General features: G+C 41.9%; 1 protein-coding gene across 4 annotated transcripts in view; it reads left to right on the top strand.

Moving 5' to 3' along the window:
- The window catches only part of dym (dymeclin), a 412,200-nt gene that overhangs the window by 174,553 nt on the left and 215,846 nt on the right, over positions 1–21,801 (top strand). For all 4 annotated transcript variants that reach the window (XM_072252184.1, XM_072252183.1, XM_072252186.1 and 1 more), the window contains exons 11-12: positions 5,662–5,787; positions 16,746–16,859. In XM_072252184.1, the coding sequence (XP_072108285.1) occupies positions 5,662–5,787; positions 16,746–16,859 (240 nt within the window). The remainder of the gene's footprint in view (positions 1–5,661; positions 5,788–16,745; positions 16,860–21,801) is intronic.

The raw sequence follows: 21,801 nt of genomic DNA, 5'->3' as shown, positions 1-21,801 counted from the left end.
CAAACAGGACCTGCCCTTTTTGAATCCGTGCTGCATCTGTCTGGAGTCCCTCCTTTCTAAATGTTTCGCTATTTCTTCCTTAACGACAGCTTCAAGCGTTTTCCCACTACAGATGTTAAGCTAACTGGTCTATAGTTGCCCGTCTTTTGCCTACATCCTTTTTAAAAAAGTGGCGTGACATTTGCTGTCTTCCAATCTGCTGGGACCTGCCCAGAGTCTAGAGAATTTTGATAAGTGATTACCAACACATCTACTATAACCTCCGCCAATTCCTTCAGCATCCTGGGATGCATCCCATCAGGACCAGGGGACTTATTTACCATCATATTACCTTGAGATACATTTTCCTGCAGGTGTATAGACTAAATACAAAGAAACACAATATAATCATTGAAAAGCTACACACAAAGACAGTCAACAATGTGCAAAAGAAACAAGCTGTGCAATTACAAATAAATAAGCAAATAACAGGAATTCTGCAGATGCTGGAAATTCAAGCAACACACATCAAAGTTGCTGGTGAACACAGCAGCACATAAAAGTTGCTGGTGAACGCAGCAGACACATAAAAGTCTCGGCCTGAAACGTCGACTGCACCTCTTCCTAGAGATGCTGCCTGGCCTGCTGCGTTCACCAGCAACTTTTATGTGTGTTAAATAAGCAAATAATAATATTTAATAACCAATAACTAATAATAGATTAATTAGTTAATATCAAGAACATGATTTATATAGTCCTTGAAAGTGAGCTTGTAGGTTGTGGAATTAGTTCAGTGTTTAGTGAGTGAAGTTATCCATGTTAGTTCAGGAGCTTGATGGTCGTAGGGTAATAACGTCCTGAATCTAGTGGTGTGTCTTAATTCTACTCTGTTCTCTGTAGACTGTGGTGTTTCACATGGGTCACAGAAAGTTTCTGGCACCACCAAAAACGTTCAATGAGTGAGAAAATCTAGAGTCAAGAGAAGCAAGACTTGTATACTGGGTCACTTTGCTCATTGCTGTGGCTTGTGAACCACTGGGTATGAGCATTAAGGCAACCGATGGTTCAGAGGAACATACCAAACCATCTTAAAAGGGCAATTTAAAAAATTCAAGAGCATGTCAGTATTTGGTGTAGTGTCTTGTTCCAGTCCCTAATTGCCCACTAGACTCAAAAACGATTACTTTCCCCAAGCTGATCAACACCTCCACCCACTAATCCACCCCTCCATACCCCCAACCACCGCTATTTTATCATTTCCTGTCAGTCACCTTATGTACAGACACTCCTGTGCCGAGCATCACCTTATGGACATATAATCAGTCAATGTATATAAGCTATGTTACGTATTTATATTTTATTATTGTGGTCTTTATCTTATTGTGTTTTTTGTTCTGCATTAGATCTGGAGTAACAATTATTTTGTTCTTCATTGCACTTGAATTTTGATGAGAAGGTGGTGTATGAAAACAAGTTATTTTTCACAACTCACCTTTGTTAATTGGAGTATTGCACAATAAGATTTGGGAATTTATGTTAAAATTGTACAAGGCTTTGGTGAGGCCTATTTTGAGCAGTTCTGGTCCCCTATTTACAGGAAAGATATCAAGAAGATCGATAAGAGTGCAGAGAAAATTTTCAAGGATGTTGTTAGGAATTGAGGACCTGAGCTATAGGGAAAGGTTGAATAGGTTTGGACTTCTTTCCCTGGAGTGTAAGAGAATGAAGGAGGAATACAAAATTATGAAGGATAAATAGGGTAAATGCAAACAGGTTTTTTTCCACTGAAATTGGGTGAGTCATAGGTTAAGGGTGAAATATTTAAGGAGAATATGAGGGAGAACTTCTTCACTCGAGGATGATGTGTGGGTGGATTTGACTGCACCATTTCAGAGAAGTTTGGCTAAGTGCATAGATAGGAAGGGTATGAAGGGCTATGGTCCAGGTGAGAGTTAATGGGACTAAGCTGAATAACAGGTTGGCATGGACTAGATGGGCTGAAGGGCCTGTTTCTATGCTGTAGTGTTTTATGACATGAAGCTGTAGTGTGCCTCTGCCTCCATAGTAGGTCCAGCAGCATCTGTGGTGGCAAAGGGATGGTGAACGTCTTAGACCAAAATCGGTGAACATCTTAGACCAAAATCCTGTATCAGGGATCAAAGAGATCTCTGAACTCTGAAAACAGCATCTCTCATCAAGGCCCCCCCAATATCTGGGCTGTGCTCTCTTCTCATTACTGTCATCAGGAAGAAGGTACTGAAGCCTCAGAACCCACACCACCAGGTACAGGAACAATTATTACCCTTCAGCCATCAAGCTCCATAACCAGAAGGGATAACTTCACTTAACTTCACTCATCCTAACATTGAACTGCTCCCACAAGCTATGGACTGACCTTCAAGGGCTCTTCATCTCATGTTCTCGATATTTATTGCTTTTTTTTGTTACTTTGTACTTACTGTGAATGCCTGCAAGAAAATATATGATGGCAGAAATATACTTTGATAATGCAATTACCTCAGACTTGGAACTTTTGACAATATAGCTAACAGAGTTTCTTACAGCTTCATCAACCTGGGTTCAGTCCAGTCCCCCAGTGCTGTCTCTGTGGAGTTTGTTTGCTCTCCCTGTGTCGATGAAGTTTCCTCTGGGTTCTCCAGCTTTTTTCCCTTTCTCAAAAATGTGTGGCTTGATAAAGATTTTTAAAGATTCGCTTTATTTGTTACATATTCATCGAAATGTGGAGACATATGGTGAAATTTGTTGTTTGTGTCAAGTCAAATCAAATCAGCGAAGATTGTGCTGGGGGCGGCCTACAAGAATGCTTCTGATGTCAACATAGCATGCTTACAACTCACTAACCCTAACCCTAACCTGTACGTCTTTGGAATGTGGGAGGAAACCAGAGTACCTGGAGGGAACCCATACGGTCATAGGGAGAACATACAAACTCCTTACAGATAGTAGTGGGGATCAAACCCCGATATGTTAATTAACCACTATAAATTTCACCTAGCCTGTAGATGAATGGCAAGACCTAACAGAAGCTGGGGATGTGGAGACTTGGAACTACGAGGGGTGATTGATAAGTTCGTGGCCTAAGGTAGAAGGATTCAATTTTAGAAAACCTAGCACATTTATTTTTCAACATAGTCCCCTGCTACATTTACACACTTAGTTCAGTGGTCGTGGAGCATACAGATCTTGGACCTCCAGAAAGTGTCCACAGCAGGGGTGATTGATAGGTTCATGGCCTAAGGTAGAAGGGGATGAGTTATACAGCTCTCGTTACATGCACGTGCAGGTCAACTCTTTGAGTGATTATGTAGAAAGTTTGAAGTTAATAGCTCATCTCCTTCTACCTTAGGTCACAAACTTACCAATCGTCCCTGATGAGTTATTAACTTCGGACTTTCTGCATAATCACTCAAAGAGTTGACCTGCATGTGCATGTAACGAGAGCCGTATGACACATCTCCTTCTACCTTAGGCCACGAACTTATTAATCACCCCTGCTGTGAACACTTTCTGGAGGTCCAAGATCCGTATGGCTCCACGACCGCTGGACTAAGTGTGTAAATGTAGGAGGGGACTATGTTGAAAAATAAATGTGCTAGGTTTTCTAAAATTGACTCCTTCCACCTTAGGCCGCAAACTTATCAATCACCCCTCACAGTCTTAATCTTTGGCCTGGTCTCAGTGGGTTTAAAGGCCAGTTTCTGAGTTGTTTTCTCTTGGACCCTTGGTTTCCAGTTAATTGCGTGTTTTGACTTTACGCCCAAGATGGTGCTGGTGAACAACAGTGACTTGTTGCATGCTGCTTATAAATGAATCTCAAGGTTGTATATGGTGACATATACTCTGTGTAGTTTGATAATAAGTCTACTTTGAACTTTGTTTTAACCATTACTGACTTTAACTTTTTATTTCCAAGTTATTTATTGAGTTAATCTGAAATCTTTCAGCTGTTTTATGAGAATTATATTTGCATCTTTTTCTTATTTTATATAGTGACATAGCACAGGCCCTTCCTTAGATCATTGATCCTTGGTTGTGGATCATCTGCTGTGCTTCTGTATTCTGCTCTGCTATTCATTGGTCTGCCACTGATCTCTGATATTATTTGCTCTTGTGTTACAGTGAATTGTTTTTCTTCCTTACTTCTTCATGGGCTTTGTTCAAGTTTCAAGTTCAAGTTTAAATGTCATTCAAACATACACATGAATTTAATCAAACAAAACAGTATTCCTCTGGGGCCAAGGTGCAAAACACAGACAACACTCACACTCAGCACACAGCACATATAGTACATATAATTATGATAGCAGAAATCATTCTGTCACAAATAATATTTTAAAAATAATAGTTAGCCCAGGTCCCTGAGTGTCATGGCCTATAGATTGATGGTGCATGGATCTATTCCTGCAGCCATGTTTCTGCAAACATAAGCCCGCTGCAGATCCTTATATCACACGGTGTAGCTGTGGACGAATGCAATCCAGCCTGTCTTTCACCTAGCGAAAACTGGAGAGCAAAACCAAATGGAAGGGCCAGCCTCCATCCCAGTGTGGAATCTAGTGGCACACAGCCAGCTACAGCATCTTCCTCCTCAGTGGCTGCAACAGCAAAGTCTGCTTGGAGGTAGGGAGGTTGATCAAATTGCTGTTGGGATCCAACTTCACCTGGAGAGTAATATCATTGAGCCTAGTCTTAAAGGATGTGAACATGGATGTATCATGTGCCTGCATTGGGGAATTGGCATCCAGGTTCAGTGATTGTGCTACAGCTCGGGATTCTGCTTTAAAGAATGCACAGTGGAGAGTATCCTGACTGGTTGCATCACGACCTCCTATGGAAACACCGGTGCCCAGGAACAGAAAAATCCACAAAAACAGCCTGGTCCTTCACAGGCAAAGCCTTCCCCCTGCGCCCCCCCCCCCCCCACTGCCCCATTGAGCACATCTTTAAAGAGCACTGTCAGAAGAAAGTAGCATCTATCATCAAGGACCCCACCATCCAGGCAGTGCCCTCTTCTGGCAGATGTCATGAGGAAGGAGGTACAAGGTCCCACACCACCAGATTCAGGAACAGTTATTACCCCTCAACTATCGGGCTCTTTAACCACCTCAGCAATGAACTGATTCCACAACTTACAGTCACACTTTCAAAGCCTCTACAATGTTCGCAGCATTACTGATGAAGAGTCTCAGCCCAAAACATCGACTGTTTATTCCCATCCATAGATGCTGCCTGGCCTGCTGAGCTCCTCCAGCATGTGGTGTGTATTGCTCTAGATTTACAGCATCTGCTGTACGTCTTGTGCATATATTATTCATTTGTATTTGTTTGTACTTTTTGTTTTCATATTAACTGTTTGTCAGTCTTTGTTTATGTAAAAGTTTTTCACAAATTCTGTTGTATCTATTTTCTTGTAAATGCCGGCAAGAAAATTAACCTGAAGGTAGTATATCAAGGTAGTTAGATGATAAGTTTACTTTTACTTTGAAGTGAGGAATTGATAGTGGAGGGGTGAACTTGTACAGGTTAATTACTGAGTATCTTGACTGTAGATTTTTCATTTATTTTAAGATAGCAGCTGGAAATTAATGGTTCAATTAATTGAGATTGGGTTGTAAATGGGATGAAGTATCCTTGACCCTTCATTTTCTTTTCCATTTGTAGGTTCTTCCAATTCTTGAAATTTTATATCATGTTGAAAAGCGAAATTCCCACCACGTCTACATGGCACTTATTATTTTGCTAATCCTAACTGAGGAAGATTCATTCAATCGTTCTGTTCATGAAGTGGTGAGTTGTTTGCTTTGAATTTCTTCATACGCCTTTTGGTGCCAATCACTCTATTGATGGGTTTACTTATTATACATTTTATTTCATAACTGGAATACAATGAAGATGTTGAATCACTAAATTACTAACACTCTGAGACAACTAAGACTAAAATGGTAATATATTCAAAACATTTTTTGCCAATTTTTCGTAGTATACATATTTTAAACAAGTTTGTTTGAAACGAAGTTCTTACTCTACGATTCTGTTTGCTCAGTTGTGGAAGTCTTATAGTAAGAGTCCATGTTATTTGTTCATTGAAAGCTGCTCTCTACTGCTAGCTAGGGATGAGCCTGTTTAAGGAGCATTGCAGCTCTTCCCACTAGTTGATAACATCATGGCGCCAGTGGAGTTTAAATCTGGCGTGCTGAAAGCAACCTGTCTATTTTCGCTCTGAGTCACGTTAGGCTGGGGGGGTGGGGTCACAGTACAGTGGAAACAGTAAATATGGAGGTGCAGTAAAGAGAGCCGAGGCACACACTTTAGATAAGTATTTGCCATTGTGTGTAACTTGAATTGGTTACTGAATGTTTAGTGCCTGCCATATCCCACCACTTTGAGTGCTCATTTTAAATAAGTATTAGCAACTGAGTGTAACTTGAAGGGTTTCAGGTGTAACTTGAATGTTTAGGGTCTGTAAATAAATAATTTATTTACTTACTGGTACTGAGTGTCTTCTGTCCCCACTCACCAAACCTGCAAACCTGATTTCACAGAACGGGAGCTGCTACTGTGAATCTGTATTATGTTCACTGAGCTTCAGGCATCATTTATATTTGGTGACATGTCAATTGATCTCTGTCAGCTGCAACGAAAAAGAAATATCGCTGTTTGCCTCATGTATCCTTAAGAACCATGTAGCTTAGCAGTTACATAAGACAGACTGATTGTATGTCCATAAAGTGACGCTGGGCACAGGAGTGACGGTACATATGATGAATCTGACAGGAGTGTTTGATTAGAGTACTGCATAGATGCAGTGGAAGTGTTCCTGTACAAGTCAGGTGAAGAGCTTTAAAAACCAGGAAGCTTTCTCAACGGGAGTCTTTGATTAGAGTACTGCGCAGACGCAGTAGAAATGTTCCCACGCAAGTCCAGTGAAGAGCTTTAAAAAATGAGTCTCCATAAAAGAGGGGTACCATCTATTGGAGTGGTCATATGGGAGCAGTCATCATGGGAGTGGTCTGAGTCAGAGTGGTAAGGCTTTGGCTCAACAGGGCTTTGGTGAGAACAGGCGAAGACAAGGTAAATAGGTAAGTTCATTATTTCTTTTTTCTTATTTAACTCTTGAGAGAATAGGGGGTATGTCTACAGGGCCAGTGTTCTTTTCTGGGTGTCAGACATGAGATTTTGGGGAGACAGCCAGCCTCCCTGATGGGCACGTTTGCACCAGGTGCATCGGGATGCAGCTCCTTAGAGACAGTGTTAAGGAAGTGAAGCTGCAGCTCGGCGATCTTAGGTTTGTTAAGGTAAGTGATGAGGTGATAGACAGAAGCTACAGGGAGGTAGTCACCCCAAGGTTACAAGAGACAGATAAAAAGGTGACTGTCAGGAGAGGGAATAGAGAACGTCAGATAGTGGAGAGCACCCCTCTGGTTATCCCCCTCAACAATGTACTCTATTTTGAGTACTGTTGGGGGGGGAGCGCGACCTGGGGGAAGCAACAGCGGTCGTGCTCAGAAGGGTAGGGAACTGAGGAGGATGGCAGCAGTACTAGGGGATTCTATAGTCAGGGGGACAGATAGACGATCCTGTGGATGTGAACAAGAAACCCATGTGGTAGTTTGCCTCCCAGGTCCGTGATGTTTCTGAACGTGTCTACAGTATCCTGAAAAGTGAGGGTGAGCAGCTAGAAGTCATGGTACATATTAGTACCAACAACATAGGTAGAAAAAGGGAGGAGGTCCTGAAAACAGAATACATGGAGTTAGGAAGGAAGCTGAGAAGCAGGACCTCAAGGGTAGTAATCTCAGGATTGCTGCCTGTGCCACAAAAGTCAGTGAGGACAGGAATAGAATGAGGTGGAAGATAAGTGCCTGGAATCACTGCCTAATAGCATCAAATTTTCCCCCTACCTCACTTAAATGTTTTCCCAAGTTGTCTGCTCCTATCCCTCTCCAGAGCTATGGTAAAGGAGATAGAGTTGTGATCACTAGCTCCAAAATGCTCTCCCACCGCGAGATCTGACACCTGACTAGCTTCATTTCCCAATATCAGATCAAGTACAGCCTCTTCTCTAGTTGGCTTATCTACATATTGCATCAGGAAACCTTCCTGAACACACCTAACAAACTTCACCCCATCTAAACGTCTTGCTCTAAGGAGATGCCAGTCAATATTAGGTAAGTTAAAATCTCCTACCACAACAGCCCTATTATTATTACACTGTTCCAGAATCCGTCTCCCTTTCTGCTCCCTGATGTCCCTGTTGTTATTGGGGGTCCTACAGTAAAAACCCCAGTAGTGTTATTGCCCCCTTCCTGTTTCTGACCCACCCACAATAACTCAGTAGATAATCCCTCCATGACTTCCTCCTTTTCTGCACCCACGACACTATCCCTGATTAGCAATGCTATGCCCCCACCTCTTTTGCCTCACTCCCTGTCCTTTTTGAAACATCTAAAGCCTGGCACACTCAGCAGCCATTCCTGCCCCTGAGACATCCAGGTCTCTGTAATGACCACAACATCATTGTTCCACGTATTGATCCATGCTCTAAGTTCATCCACCTTGCTTATGATACTCCTTGTATTAAAATAGACACACCTGGCTGACTGCACCTTTGCTCTATCATCTGCCTATCCTTCCTCACAATCTCCCTACAAACTGCCTCTACTTGTGCGCCAACCGCCTCATCCTGTGCCACTTCACGTCAGTTCCCACCCCCCCCGCAAATCTAGTTTAAACCCTCCCCAATAGCATTAGCAAATATTATCTGTCCCCCTAACTATAGACTCCCCTATTACTGCTGTCATCCTCTTCCATTTCCTACCCTTCTGAGCCACAGTGTCAGATTCAGTGCCAGAGACACGGTTGCTGTTACTTCCCACGGGTAGGTCCCCCCTCCCCCAACAGTGCTCTTATTGTTAAGGGCTATGGCCATAGGGGTGCTCTCCACCACCTTTCCCACTCCTGACAGTCACCCACTTACCTGTCTCCTGTGGCCCCAGTGTGACTACCTGCCTCTAGCTCCTGTCTGTTACCTCCTAAGAAGCCGAAGGTCATCGAGCTGAGCTCCGGTATCCCTAACTCGGTCTCTAAGGAGCTGCAGCTCGATGTACCAGACTGGAAGTCTCCCAGATATCCCCCATTTGAGACCCAGAGCAGAAAACTGGCCTTGTGGTTATACCCACTATTATTAAGTTAGAGGAAAATAGAGATATGAAAGTAACTTACTTCCTGCCCCGACGAGCCAAAGCCCTACCACTCTGACTCACTGTACTCCGACGACTACTCCACTAGTCAGTGACTCCCTTTCATGCTGGAACCTTCTTAGTGGCCTTGCTTAGATTTACTTAGGTTTTCAAAAGGCATTTGATAAGGTGCCACACATGAGGCTGCTTAACAAGATAAAATCCTGTGGCATTACTGGAAAGATACTGGCATGGATAGAGGAATGGCTGACAGGCAGGAGGCAGTGAGTGGGAATAAAGGGGGCCTTTTCTGGTTGACTGCCAGTTACTAGTGGTGTTCCTCATGGGTCAGCATTGGGACCGCTACTTTTCACATTGTCAGTGATTTGGATAATGGAATTGATGGTTTTTTGGCAAAGTTTGCAGATGATGTGAAGATCGGTGGAAGGGTAGGTAGTGCTGAGGAGGCAATGTGATTGCAGCAGGACTTAGACAAATTGGAAGAATGGGCAAAAAAGTGGCAGATGGAATGCAGTATTGGGAAAAGTACGATAATGCATTTTGGTAAAATGAACAATAGAGCAGACTGTTATCTAAATGGGGAGAAAATTCAAACATCTGAGATGTAAAGGAACTTAGGAGTCCTGGTGCAAGACTCCCAGAAGGTTAATTTACAGGTTGAGTCTGTGGTAAAGAAGACAAATACAATGTTGGCATTTATTTCAAAAGGAATCGAATATAAAAGCCAGGAGATAATGATGGTATTAAATGCTGATAGTCGATGAACAGCATCCTAATGTAGGTGTTTGTATTGTCCAGGTGGTCTGAAGCTGTGTGGAGAGCCATTGAGATTGTGTCTGCTGTTAACCTATTGTGGCGATAGGCAAATTACAATGGGTCCAGGTCCTTGCTGAGACAGGAGTTCAGTCTAGTCATGACCAACCTCTCAAAGCATTTCGTCACTGTCGATGTGAGTGCTACCGGGCAATAGTCATTAAGGCAGCTCACATTATTCTTCTTAGGCACTGGTATAATTGTTGCCTTTTTGAAGCAAATGGGAGCTTCCATCTGTAGCAGTGAGAGGTTGAAAATATCGTTGAATACTCCTGCTAGTTGGTTGGCACAGGTTTTCAGAGCCTTACCAGGTACTCCATCGGGACCTCCCACCTTGCGAGGGTTCACTCTCTTTAAAGACAGCCTAACATTGGCCTCTGAGACAGAGATCACAAGGTCATCGGGTGCAGCAGGGATCTTCACAGCTGTAGTTGTGTTTTCCCCTTCAAAGTGGGCATAGATGGCGTTGAGTTTATCTGGTAGTGAAGCATTGCTGCCAGTGATGCTATTGGGTTTTGCTTTGTAGGAAGTAATATCTTGCAAACCCTGCCAGAGTTGCCGTGCATCCAATTTTGCCTCCAACCTAGTTTTGAAGTTGTCCCTTCGCCCTTGAAATAGCCCTCCGCAAATCATACCAGGTTTTCTGGTACAGGCCTGGGTTGCCAGACTTGGATGCCTCAGATCTAGCCTTCAGCAGATGACATATGTCCTGGTTCATCCACAGCTTTTGATTTAGGAATGCACATTATGTCTTTATAGGCACACACTCATCCACGCAGGTTTTAATAAAGTCGATAACAACTGTAGCATACTCATCCAGGTTCGAAGATGAATCCCTGAATACAGTCCAGTCCACCGATTCAAAGCAGTCCTGTAGCGACTCCTGCGCTTCCCTTGTCCATACCTTCCTGGTCCTCGCTGCTGGTGCTGCAGTCTTCAGTCTCTGCCTATACTCAGGGAGTAGAAGTACAGCCAGGTGATCAGACTTCCCAAATTGAGGGCGTGGAATAGCCCTGTAGGCATTCTTGATGGTGTCCAGTGTGTTCTTTCCTCTGGTATTGCAAGTGATTTGTTGATGGTAATTGCTTAGTGATTTTTTCAGACTGGCCTGGATAAATTTCTCGAAATGATGGTGAAGGCATTAGGGTGCGATGTTTCGTGCATGTTGTTCTCATTGCTCAGATCATCTAAAGCCTGCTTGACGTTGACCTGAGGTAGAGTGTATACTGCTACCAAAGTGACCCTGGAGAACTCCTGTGGTAGGTAAAAAGGACAGCACTTAACTGCTAGATATTCCAGGTCTGGTGAGCAGAATTGGTTCAGCACTGATATACTTGTGCACCAAGAAGAGTTGATCATAAGACCATAAGATATAGGAACAGAAGTAGGCCATTCAGCCCATCAGGTCTGCTCTGCCATTCAATCACAGGCTGATCCAATTCTTCCAGTCATCCCACTGTCCTGCTTTCTCCCCATACCCTGAGGCATACTTCTCCACCTCTGCTTTTGAGAGACTCTATAGATCTATCCTGACGGTATATAGTAAGCCGTTCGATCTTAATCGCTGCATCTAGTACGGAAGGGGTTAACCAGGATTCCGTGAAACAAAGGACACATGTTCTCCTAATGTCCCTCTGATTCAGCACCCTAGCTCTGAGATCATTGATTTTATTCACCAGGGACTACACGTTTGCCTGCAAGTTGGTCGGTATAGGGAGTTTAAAACCCAGTTTCCTTAAATGCACTTGTAACCCTGCTCTACACCCACGCTTCCTCTGAGGTATCCTACGTGGGTGCTTCTGACCACAATCGGTGTTGTTTCCGACAGTTTTAAGCAGCTATAGTTCATTTAAATTCATTAAGACAACTTTGTTGACTGTACTGACCTTGGAAGCAGTTGTGCTTTTTAGCTGTATCAGGCTGAAACAGGAATATTTAATCCCGTGGGTTTATTGCATTCACTCTCCAGAAGTGGCTGCATGACCTTGTCTTCACTAGAAGAGAGATCAAGTCAACCAGCAGGGCTGTAGCTGAGGCAGCAGAGAAAGGATCAGCATGGGTGTGGACCAAGTATGTCCAGGGGGGCAGATAGTCAGACAGTGTATACTTATCTTGCAAACCCTGCAGTAGTTGCATAGACACCTGAAGAGCAGACTATCTGTTGGATGGAAGTGACCAACAACTCTGACAGAGGCAGATGCCAAGTTTTTAAGTTCACCAGTGGGAGGTGGTGCTTTAGCACTGCTGGCCCACCACCTCGAGGGAGTCTTGATCATAAGCGGGCCAAAACTCCTGAAGACAGGTGGCAGATCAATTGATGATCCCACTGGTGATAGCACAGGACAGTTAACATCTTAGTCCACATTTATTTTGTAACTCTAATCGTATCCATTGAGAGTACTGCTGCTACTTGAGTCGCACCTAGGCGCCCTGGAGGGGTGTGAGTGGTGCGATTCTTCTGAAATTGATAACCAACTTCTTTGTCTTGTTGACATAGGTGAGAATAATTTACTACTAATAAAGATTGCCAGTTCTGAGTTTGAGAGGAAGATAGAATGGTTTACCTGAAGTTGGAGGATTTAATGTTTTGAGAAGGCTGCCATGTGCCCAGAGAGAAGATGGCCTCAGCAGTAAATCATGGCCATTATCTATGAAGCTAAATTAAAAAAAACACAGAATGAATTGTCTGCAACCAAAATTTTGGGTTTTTAAGGCTTTAGTAAAGGCCACTTTGGATGTATGAACATGTTAATCAGGAGGTCCGTGTAGTGTCAGGAGTTAACTTGTCTCTGATGCTGTACCAGATAGGCCATTGCAACAGAAGTGTGAATGTACCGAGCATTAGTCACACAAGTTCCCGCTATTTACTGACTTCTGATGATAAACAAGGCCTGTACGTCTGTATGTGAAATCCTTACCTTTGGTATTGAAACTTTTGTGGCATCATGGGTTCCAGGTCCATGGTGGAATGGCTGCTTGAGTAACATAATGACAAACAAGGAATTCAGCAGTACACGAGGAATTCTGCAGATGCTGGAAATTCAAACAACACACATCAAAGTTGCTGGTGAACGCAGCAGGCCAGGCAGCATCTCTAGGAAGAGGTACAGTCGATGTTTTGGGCTGAGACCCTTCATCAGGACTAACTGAAGGAAACCAATCAGTTAGTTAGTAGACCCTTCAGTTAGTCCTGACGAAGGGTCTCGGCCGGAAACGTCGACTGTACCTCTTCCTAGAGATGCTGCCTGGCCTGCTGCATTCACCAGCAACTTTGATGTGTGTTGCAAGGAATTCAGCAGGTCTGGCAGCATCTATAGAGAGGGATAAACAGTTGACATTTTGGGCTTAGACCTTTCAGCAAAGTTCAAAGTACTTCTATTATCAGAGTATGTATACTATATACAACTTACAGGCAGCCACAAAACAAAGAAACGTAATACAAACCATGAAAAAAACGCACACAACAAAGACTATCAAATACTCAATGTGTGAAAAAAGAATAAATCGTGCAAACAATGCAAAGTAAACAAATAGCACCCAGAACATGAGCTGCAGTGTCCCTGAAAGTGAGTCCGCAGTCATGGAGTCAGTTCAGTGCTGCAGCTGGTCCAGGAGCCCCATGCTGCAAGCCACTGTTATGGAGTCAGGTTCAGTGCTGATGGCTGCAGAGTCAATTCAACGCTGAGGCAAGTAAAGTCTCACGGAGTAGTGAGCTGAACACTGGGTCGTCCTTCACTCTCGGCCTCGACGTCTTGATCTTTTGAATCTGGCTCAGTGATTACACCAGTTAAACATCAGGATGTGATGATGGATCTCGGCCTGAAACATCAACTGTTTATTCCTCTCCATATATGCTGTCTGACCTGCTGAGTTCCTCCAGCATTTTGTGAGTGTTGTTTTGAATTTCCAGCAATTGCAGAATCTCTTTGCTTGAGCAATAGATTGGTTTGGAGCCAGGCTCTGGAGCAGCACCTTGGTGTGTGCGCTTTCAATGGAAAAAAGGAAAGAAAAAAAAGTTATCACTAGGTGTAAAGCACTACGTAATGAGAAACACCCCTTTTCAATTGATCTAATCTTGTCATTTATGAACTTATGAAACCATTAAACATTTACCTGGAACAAGTTGACCCAGCAGTGTAGAAATATAACTTAAGTAATTTGTATATCGAAAAGTTATGATCTAACAAATTACCTTAATGACTTTAATGTTTACCTGTTAGAGAACATGATGGTTGGCCTTATCAAGATGGGTACTTTCAATAAGGAAATAACTGGAGTTCACAGTGTTCATAAAAATTATTCATCTCCCCCTTGGAAGTTTGCATGTTTTATTGTTTACAACATTGAATCAGAGTAGATTTAATTTAGCTTTTTTGACACTGATCAACAGAAAAAGACTCTTTCATGTCAAAGTGAAAACTCTACAAAGTGATCTAAATTAATTACAAATATAAAACACTAAATAGTTGATGGTGGAGGTATTCACCCCCTTTAATATGACACACTAAATCATCACTGGTGCAGCCAATTGGTTTTAGAAGTTATGTAATTAGTTAACTGGAGATCACCATGTGCAGTCAAGGTGTTACAACAGATTGTTGCAAAAATACACCTATATTTGTAAGGTCCAGCTGTTGGCGAGTCAGTATCCTGGCAAAAACTACACCATGAAGACAAAAGAACACTCCAACTGATGCCACGAAAAGGATATTGCAAAGCACAAGTCAGGAGATGGATACAAGAAAATTTTTAAGCCCTTGGAGTACAGTTAACTCAATCATCAGGAAATGGAAAGAATATGACACAGTTGTAAATCTGCCTTGAGAGACCATCCTCAAAAACTGAGTGACCGTACAAGAAGGGGGCGTGTGAGGGAGGCCACCAAGACACATATGACATTCTGGAGGAGTTACAAGCTTCAGTAGCTGAGATGATAGAGGCTGTGCATTCAGCTGTTGCCCAGGTGCTTCACCAGTCGCAGCTTTATGGGAGAGTGGCAAAGGGAAAGCCACTGTTGAAATACACTCAAATGAAATCCCTGCTAGAGTTTGCCAGAAGGCATGTGGGAGACTCTGAATTACATCTGGAAGAAGGTTCTATGGTCTGATGAAATAAAAATTGAGTTTTTTGGCCATCAAACTAAATACTATGTTTGTCACAAACCAAAACACTGCACATCATCAAAAACATACTGTCCCTACCGTGAAGCATGGTGGTGGCTACATCAGAGCTCAATCTTTTTGAGGATTTGTGGCTGGACTTGAAAAGGGCTATTCACTCATGATCCCCACGTAATCTGACACAGCTTGAGCAGTTTTCTAAAGAAAAATGGGGAAAAATTGCAGTGTCCAGATGTGCAAAGCTGATAGAAACCTATCCACACAGAGTTAAGGCTGTAATTGCTGCCAAAGGTACATCTACTGAATACACATTAGTCTTTTTCTGTTGTTCAGAGTCAAAAAAATGTCAAATTAAATCCATTGTGACTCAATGTTGTAAAACAGTAAAACATGAAAACTTTGAAGGGAGATGGATACTTTTTATAGGCACTAAATATTGCATTGAATATAAAGAAGGCATACAATATAGCAAAATTTACTGGGAAATTATAAGATTGGAAAGCAGGCATTGGAAATTAACCAGAGAAGATTGATAAGCATGATTCCGGGAATTAAATGATTAACATATGAAGGGAGTTTGATGTCCCTGGGCCTTTATTCGCTGAAGTTTAGAAAAGTGAGGGGAAATCACATGAAAACATCAAATATTGGCCTAGATAGAGGATGTTTCTTATAGTGGGGCAGAGGGTGGTGAATCTGTGGACATCATTGCTACAGATGCTTGTGGAGGCCATTATTGTGTATAAACACAAGAGATTCTGCAGATACTGGAAATCTGAAGCAACACACACTAAATGCTGGGGGTCAGGCAACACCTATGAAAATGAATAAACAGTTGAAGTTTCTGGTCGAGACCTTCAAAAGGAGTGGAGATTGATGGTTCTTGATTAGTAGGGGTGTCAAAAGTTACGGAGAAAAGTCAGAGTGGGATTGAGAGGGATACTTATTCAGTCATGATGGAGCAGAGCCGATTCAGTGGCCTAATTCTGCTCCTATGTCTTATGGTCTACAGACGGTGACAGAATTAAACCTGGGTCACTGACACTATAATAGTGTTACGCAACAGTGCCACCCTGGTGCAGCAATTAACAAAGCAAATAGGATACGAAACTACATATGCCTTTACTTTTCCTGGGCCTAAGAAGCAAACTTGGTATGCCTTGATTATTATCTGGTTTAATTATGAAAATTAAAACCATCACCAGACTCATCTGCTTGTGAGCTTGCACTCAACAATCACTTTCATTCTTACTTCTGGCGTTGCATGGGATGATTATGTGAACTGGGGTTTTATTGATATGTGTTAGTATGAAAACTTGCATTTAATGTGTGTAACACACGCAAAAAATGCTGGTGAACGCAGCAGGCCAGGCAGCATCTTTAGGAAGAGGTACAGTTAACGTTTCAGGCCGAGACCCTTCGCATGTGTTGCTGGCATACTTGACATGCCTCTGAAAACTTGATTTGGAAAAATCAGCTGAAAAAAAATTTGAATTTATGGTTTTATAGGCAATGTTGAAAGATTGCAAGCTGTAATTAAACAATTGGACATTAAAAACATTTTCCTGTTTAAAAAAGATTTTTTTTCCTTTTCCTACTTCTTCTCTCACAGATACTGAAAAATATTACTTGGTATGCCGAACGTCCCCTGACAGAAATCTCCTTGGGAAGTCTCCTCATCCTGGTGGTGATAAGAACAGTGCAGTATAACATGACCAGAACCAGGGTAAGATCCTTTAAAGTATGTTTTAAATTTCTGAACCCAAATTTTACCTTCCTCCTGTTAGATAGACTGATTAATTGTTATTTTCTTTGTAGTTTAACAGTTACCTGTTTGTAATTTATAACTACTTATATACATGTAACTATTTAGTATGTTCTTTAGTGGTCACAATATGTATATGCAATTGTTCAGTGTGTCTCCTTGTGGTGACGTTTTGTATCATTCTGGAAAGCTACGGAAGCTTCTCTGGTGCTGCATTGTTTGAATAGGGGCTCTCTGATTGGCTGACTTTTAACTGCAAACGAATGGAATGTTTCTTAACAATTGAGGTACAAAAAGAGCTGACCATGTGGTGGTGCCTTTTCTTTCCTCTTCTCTTTTTTTGCTTCTCCCTCGCGAGCCTCAAGTTCAAGTTCAAGTTTAATTGTCCTTCAACCAGACTGAATACCCATGAAAACAGCGTAAATGGAAGCAGCATTCCTCCGGGGCCAAGGTGTAAAACACAGTACCAACAGTCATACACAGCACAAGGCACATATATATAAGATAGCAGGAAATACAGTCACACAGAATATATAATCCAGGTCTATGAATATTGCAGCAATCTGCAGTCAAACACAGTACAGCCTCTGCTCTTCTTTCTCTCTGTTCTAGATTTCTACGAACACTGAACAAAATGATTGTGAAGCAACACATTTTGTGCCTCTTTCCTGATTCCCTAAAAATCCTTGGATTAAAAACATCAGAATCGAACACCTCCCTCTTCCCCTCTGTCATGGTTTCCCCGTCTCTCCTCTCTCTTATACCTGGTGTAAAGAATGTGAACTATTGAGAGCACTGCAAAACCAATTGTATTTGGGTTGTAGTTTAATAAGTGAATTGAATGAAACAAAATTTGTGTCTATATAGACTGAAACATCAGAGGGTGAGAAAATTGGAAGGATATGGGCATTGTGTAGGCAGAGGCAATTAGTTTAGTTGGTCGTCTGATTACTAATTTAGTTGGTTCAGCACAATATTGAGGGCTGAAGGGCCTGTTCCTGTGCTGTACTCTTCTATGTTCTGTAACTCACTGAAATATAATTCTTATGACTGAATTAAGTATTGTACTTTTGAATATAATAAAACTACAATTAATGGATTTAATACATAAAGCTAAAATTTTATTCCTGTCCTCATTTTGACTTTCTCAAGTGTGTTTGTTGTTATTTCAACAACATTCCTGTGGACCAAGGTGCACAACGCAATGCATATAATTCACACCCAACACATAAAGTAAATTACCACAAATAGATTAATAAATAATAAGGTGCATGAATTTATGGAATAAATTAAAATATAAGCTGTATAACACTACTAGTGCTTCATACATGTTGACACCATAAGACATAGGAGCAGAATTAGGCTATTTGGCCCATTGAGGCTACTCCCCCATTCCATCATGGCCAATTTATTATCCTTCTCAACTGCATTCTCCTGCCTCCTCCTTGCAATCTTTGACATCCTGATTAATCAAGAACTTATTCAACTTTTCCTTTAAGTATACTCAATAACTTGGCCTCTACTGCCATCTGTGCCAATGATTTCCACAGATTCTCCACCGTCTGGCTAAAGAAATTCCTCCTCATCTTTGTTCTAAATAGATATCTCTCTATTCTGAGGCTGTGCGTTCTGGTCCTAGACTCCCCCACTATAGGAAGCATCTTCTCTACATCCACTCTATCTAGGCTTTTCAATATTCAATAGGTTTCAATGAGATTCCCCCCCCCCCCCCCCCCATTCTTCTAAACTCCAGCGAGTACAAGCCCAGAGCCTCAAGCACTTCTCATATGTTATATGAGACTTGGGTAGTGACATTCTCTATTCCTTGTCAAGAAATTGGGTTCAAGTTTAGTTCAAAGATAAAGGTAGTTGTCAATTTTTAATTGTAAAGCAACCCTAACATGAAAAAAAATGACCAAAGGTGTCCCATAAATTGTAGCCCAAACACATGTAAAACCAATCCATAATCTCAATCTTCATGGGGATATTATCCCATGCACCAATCCTTTTGGCCTGGATGGAACTCATTGAGAGCTTTGGGTGATAGATAGTGGAAAGCTATGTTTGGAGGGAAGGGTTAGATTGATTCAAGATTCAGGATTATTTAATGTTATTTCCAGTACACAGGTATAAAGGAGCACAAAATAATTGTTACTCAGGATCCTATGCTGCACAGAAAAGCATAAAGAACACAATAATAATAAAAAGAAACTCAATAATTATAAATACATAAGGTGGCTTACATACATAGATTGATTGTAAAGTCTGTACCTAAGGTGACTGACAGGAAATGATAAAGTAGTGGTGGTTGAGGGTGCGAAGGAGTGGGTCAGTGGGTGGAGGGATTGATCAGCCTTACTGCTTGGGAAAAGTAACTTTCTGAGTTGGTGGTCCTGGCGTGGATGGTACATCACCTCTTCCTTGATGGGATTAGGATATCCAGTCCATAAGCAGGGTGGGTGGGATCCTTCATGATGTTACTGGCCCTTTTCCAGCACCTTTCTGTGTACATGTTCTTGATGGCAGGTATACTGGTGCCAGTGGTGCTAAGATGAGGTGATCTTAGACTAGGTTAAAAGGTCTGCACCGCATTATGGGTTGAAGGGACTATACTCTGTTCTAATGATCTACGTTCTATGTTTTTTTCTGAAATGTGTTACATCCACTGGCTCTTCCTCTTCCACTAGACTTCCAATACATGAATCAAACATGATTTTCCATTCATCAAACTAAGTTGCCTCTGTTTAGCCTTGTTTTTAAACATCTTTATGCAGCATTTTCCTTGTGGCCAGTCTTAGAGTAATAGCTGAGTAGCTCCCAATTTTTTTTCTGCCTTATTTGTCAAGTTATTTCGTGAAGAAAACATTTATTTCAAGATACAACGTGTAACAGGCCCTTGCAGCCTTTTGTGCCGCGCCTCCCAGCAGCACCTATTTAACACGAGCCTAATTATGGGACAATTTGCAATGACTGTTTAACTAAGTAACTGTGGAACTGTGGAATGAAACCAGAGCACCCAGAGGAAACCCAGAAAAACATGAGAAGTAGTGTACAAACATCTTACGGAGTATGCTGGAATTGAACTTCGAACTCCGACACCTTGAGCTGTAAAGGTCTCATGGTAACCCACGTAATGGGATCAAATTTGCTATCCTTTTATCTGCAGGAGCCGTTCCACATTGTGCATGATTTTGGATAATGTCCAGAGTATCCAGTATCTCTGTGGCCAACTCTTTCAAACATTTTCCAGCACTATGCTTATTTTACCAATATGAATTTCCTTTATTTTCTCATTTGTACTGACTTCTAGCTATCCATGCTTTCTGAGAGATTTTTTTGTCTCTTCTCAAAAGGCAGACTCTAAGTATTCGCTTAATTCTTCTTACTTTCTTACTGCCTGTTATACCACTGGCTTATGCAGAGATGTAGGCCCTCGAACTCTGGCGGTGTTCAAGGTGACAGTGGCTTCCTCCTTTCTCGGTTTTCACTATTGTCAGTCATGCAAGTTAGGAATTCCATTGTGCTCAGATGTAGAAGGATTCTTCATTGCTGCTTCCATCACAGTTTTGTTTTAACAGTCAGGCTTGTTAGCCCTGAGCTGTACCTCTGATCCTTGAGGACCTGTAGATTACTTAGTCTGGCTTCTACCCTTTGACCGGTTGGCCTGGGTGACCTTATCAATAGCTAAAGCATAAAGCCCTGACTCCAGCTACATAGCTCTCTGGGTTATTGAGGCACGCAAACCTCCAAACCATGACAAGGTTGTGGTCTTCTTGGAGATTTTATTGTGTTCTTTATCATATTGAGTTTTATTGTGCTGAATTGGATCTGGAGTAACGATTATTTCATTTTCCTTTACACTTGTGTACTGGAAACAAGTTTAAACGATCTTGAATAAAGAATAACTACAAAAATCTGCAGCCCAAAACAATTTTGTGGCAAGAGCCAAAATGCTAAATTTTGGATTCTCACGCAGACCAAATTCGGAATATTGTGTTCAGTTCCTCGAGGATCACTGGCCTTCAATGGCAGAGTGCTCTGACCTAGATTCCAACCATCGGCTCCTTCCCTTGGCCTCTAACTTCCCCTATCCCTGTTTCCAAGCAGTAAGGTTGATCAACACCTCCACCCACTAACCCAACCACCACTACTTTATCATTTCTTGTCTGTCACGTTATGCACAGACACTCCTGTGCCTAGCTTCACCTTATGGACATACAGTCAATCTATGTATATAAGCTATTTTACGTATTATATTTATTGTGATTTTATTATTATTGTGTTCATTGTGTTTTTTTTGTGCTGCATTGGGTCTTTTTTCTTACAGGCATCCGTTAGTCTCATGAGACCATGGATTTGTGCCTTGGAAGGTTAACAGGGTGCAGGGTTAACAAGGTTGTATGGAAGACCAGCAGTTGCCCATGCTGCAAGTCTGCCCTCTCCACATCACCGATGTTGTCCAAGGGAAGGGCATTAGGACCCATACAGCTTGGCACTGGTGTCATCGCAGAGCAATGTGTGATTAAGTGCCTTGCTCAAGGACACAACACGTTCCCTCGGCTGAGGCTCGAGCTTCTGACCTTCAGATCACTAGACTGATGCCTTAACAACTTGGCCACGCGCCAATACAATCGTGTCTGGAGTAACAATTATTTCATTCTCCTTTACACTTGTGCACTGGAAGTGACATTAAGCAACCTTGAATCCTGTTTCTCTTTTGTTTACTCTTCTTTCCTATTTTCCTGTTTTTATTAATTTCTTGCTCATTGTTTGCTGAATTCTAATATATAACTTGTCCTGCGAACATCCACGTTGACTCTGCCAAGACCTATTGTTATTTTCCACTTCCTTAAGAATAGATTCCAGCAATTTTCCAACTATTGATATTAATATTTCAGGAACA

This window comes from Mobula birostris, chromosome 3, assembly GCF_030028105.1.
Source record: "Mobula birostris isolate sMobBir1 chromosome 3, sMobBir1.hap1, whole genome shotgun sequence".
Taxonomy (NCBI): domain Eukaryota; kingdom Metazoa; phylum Chordata; class Chondrichthyes; order Myliobatiformes; family Myliobatidae; genus Mobula; species Mobula birostris.
Note: the sequence above shows the minus strand (reverse complement) of the source record. Positions and strands in the feature narration are given on the sequence as shown.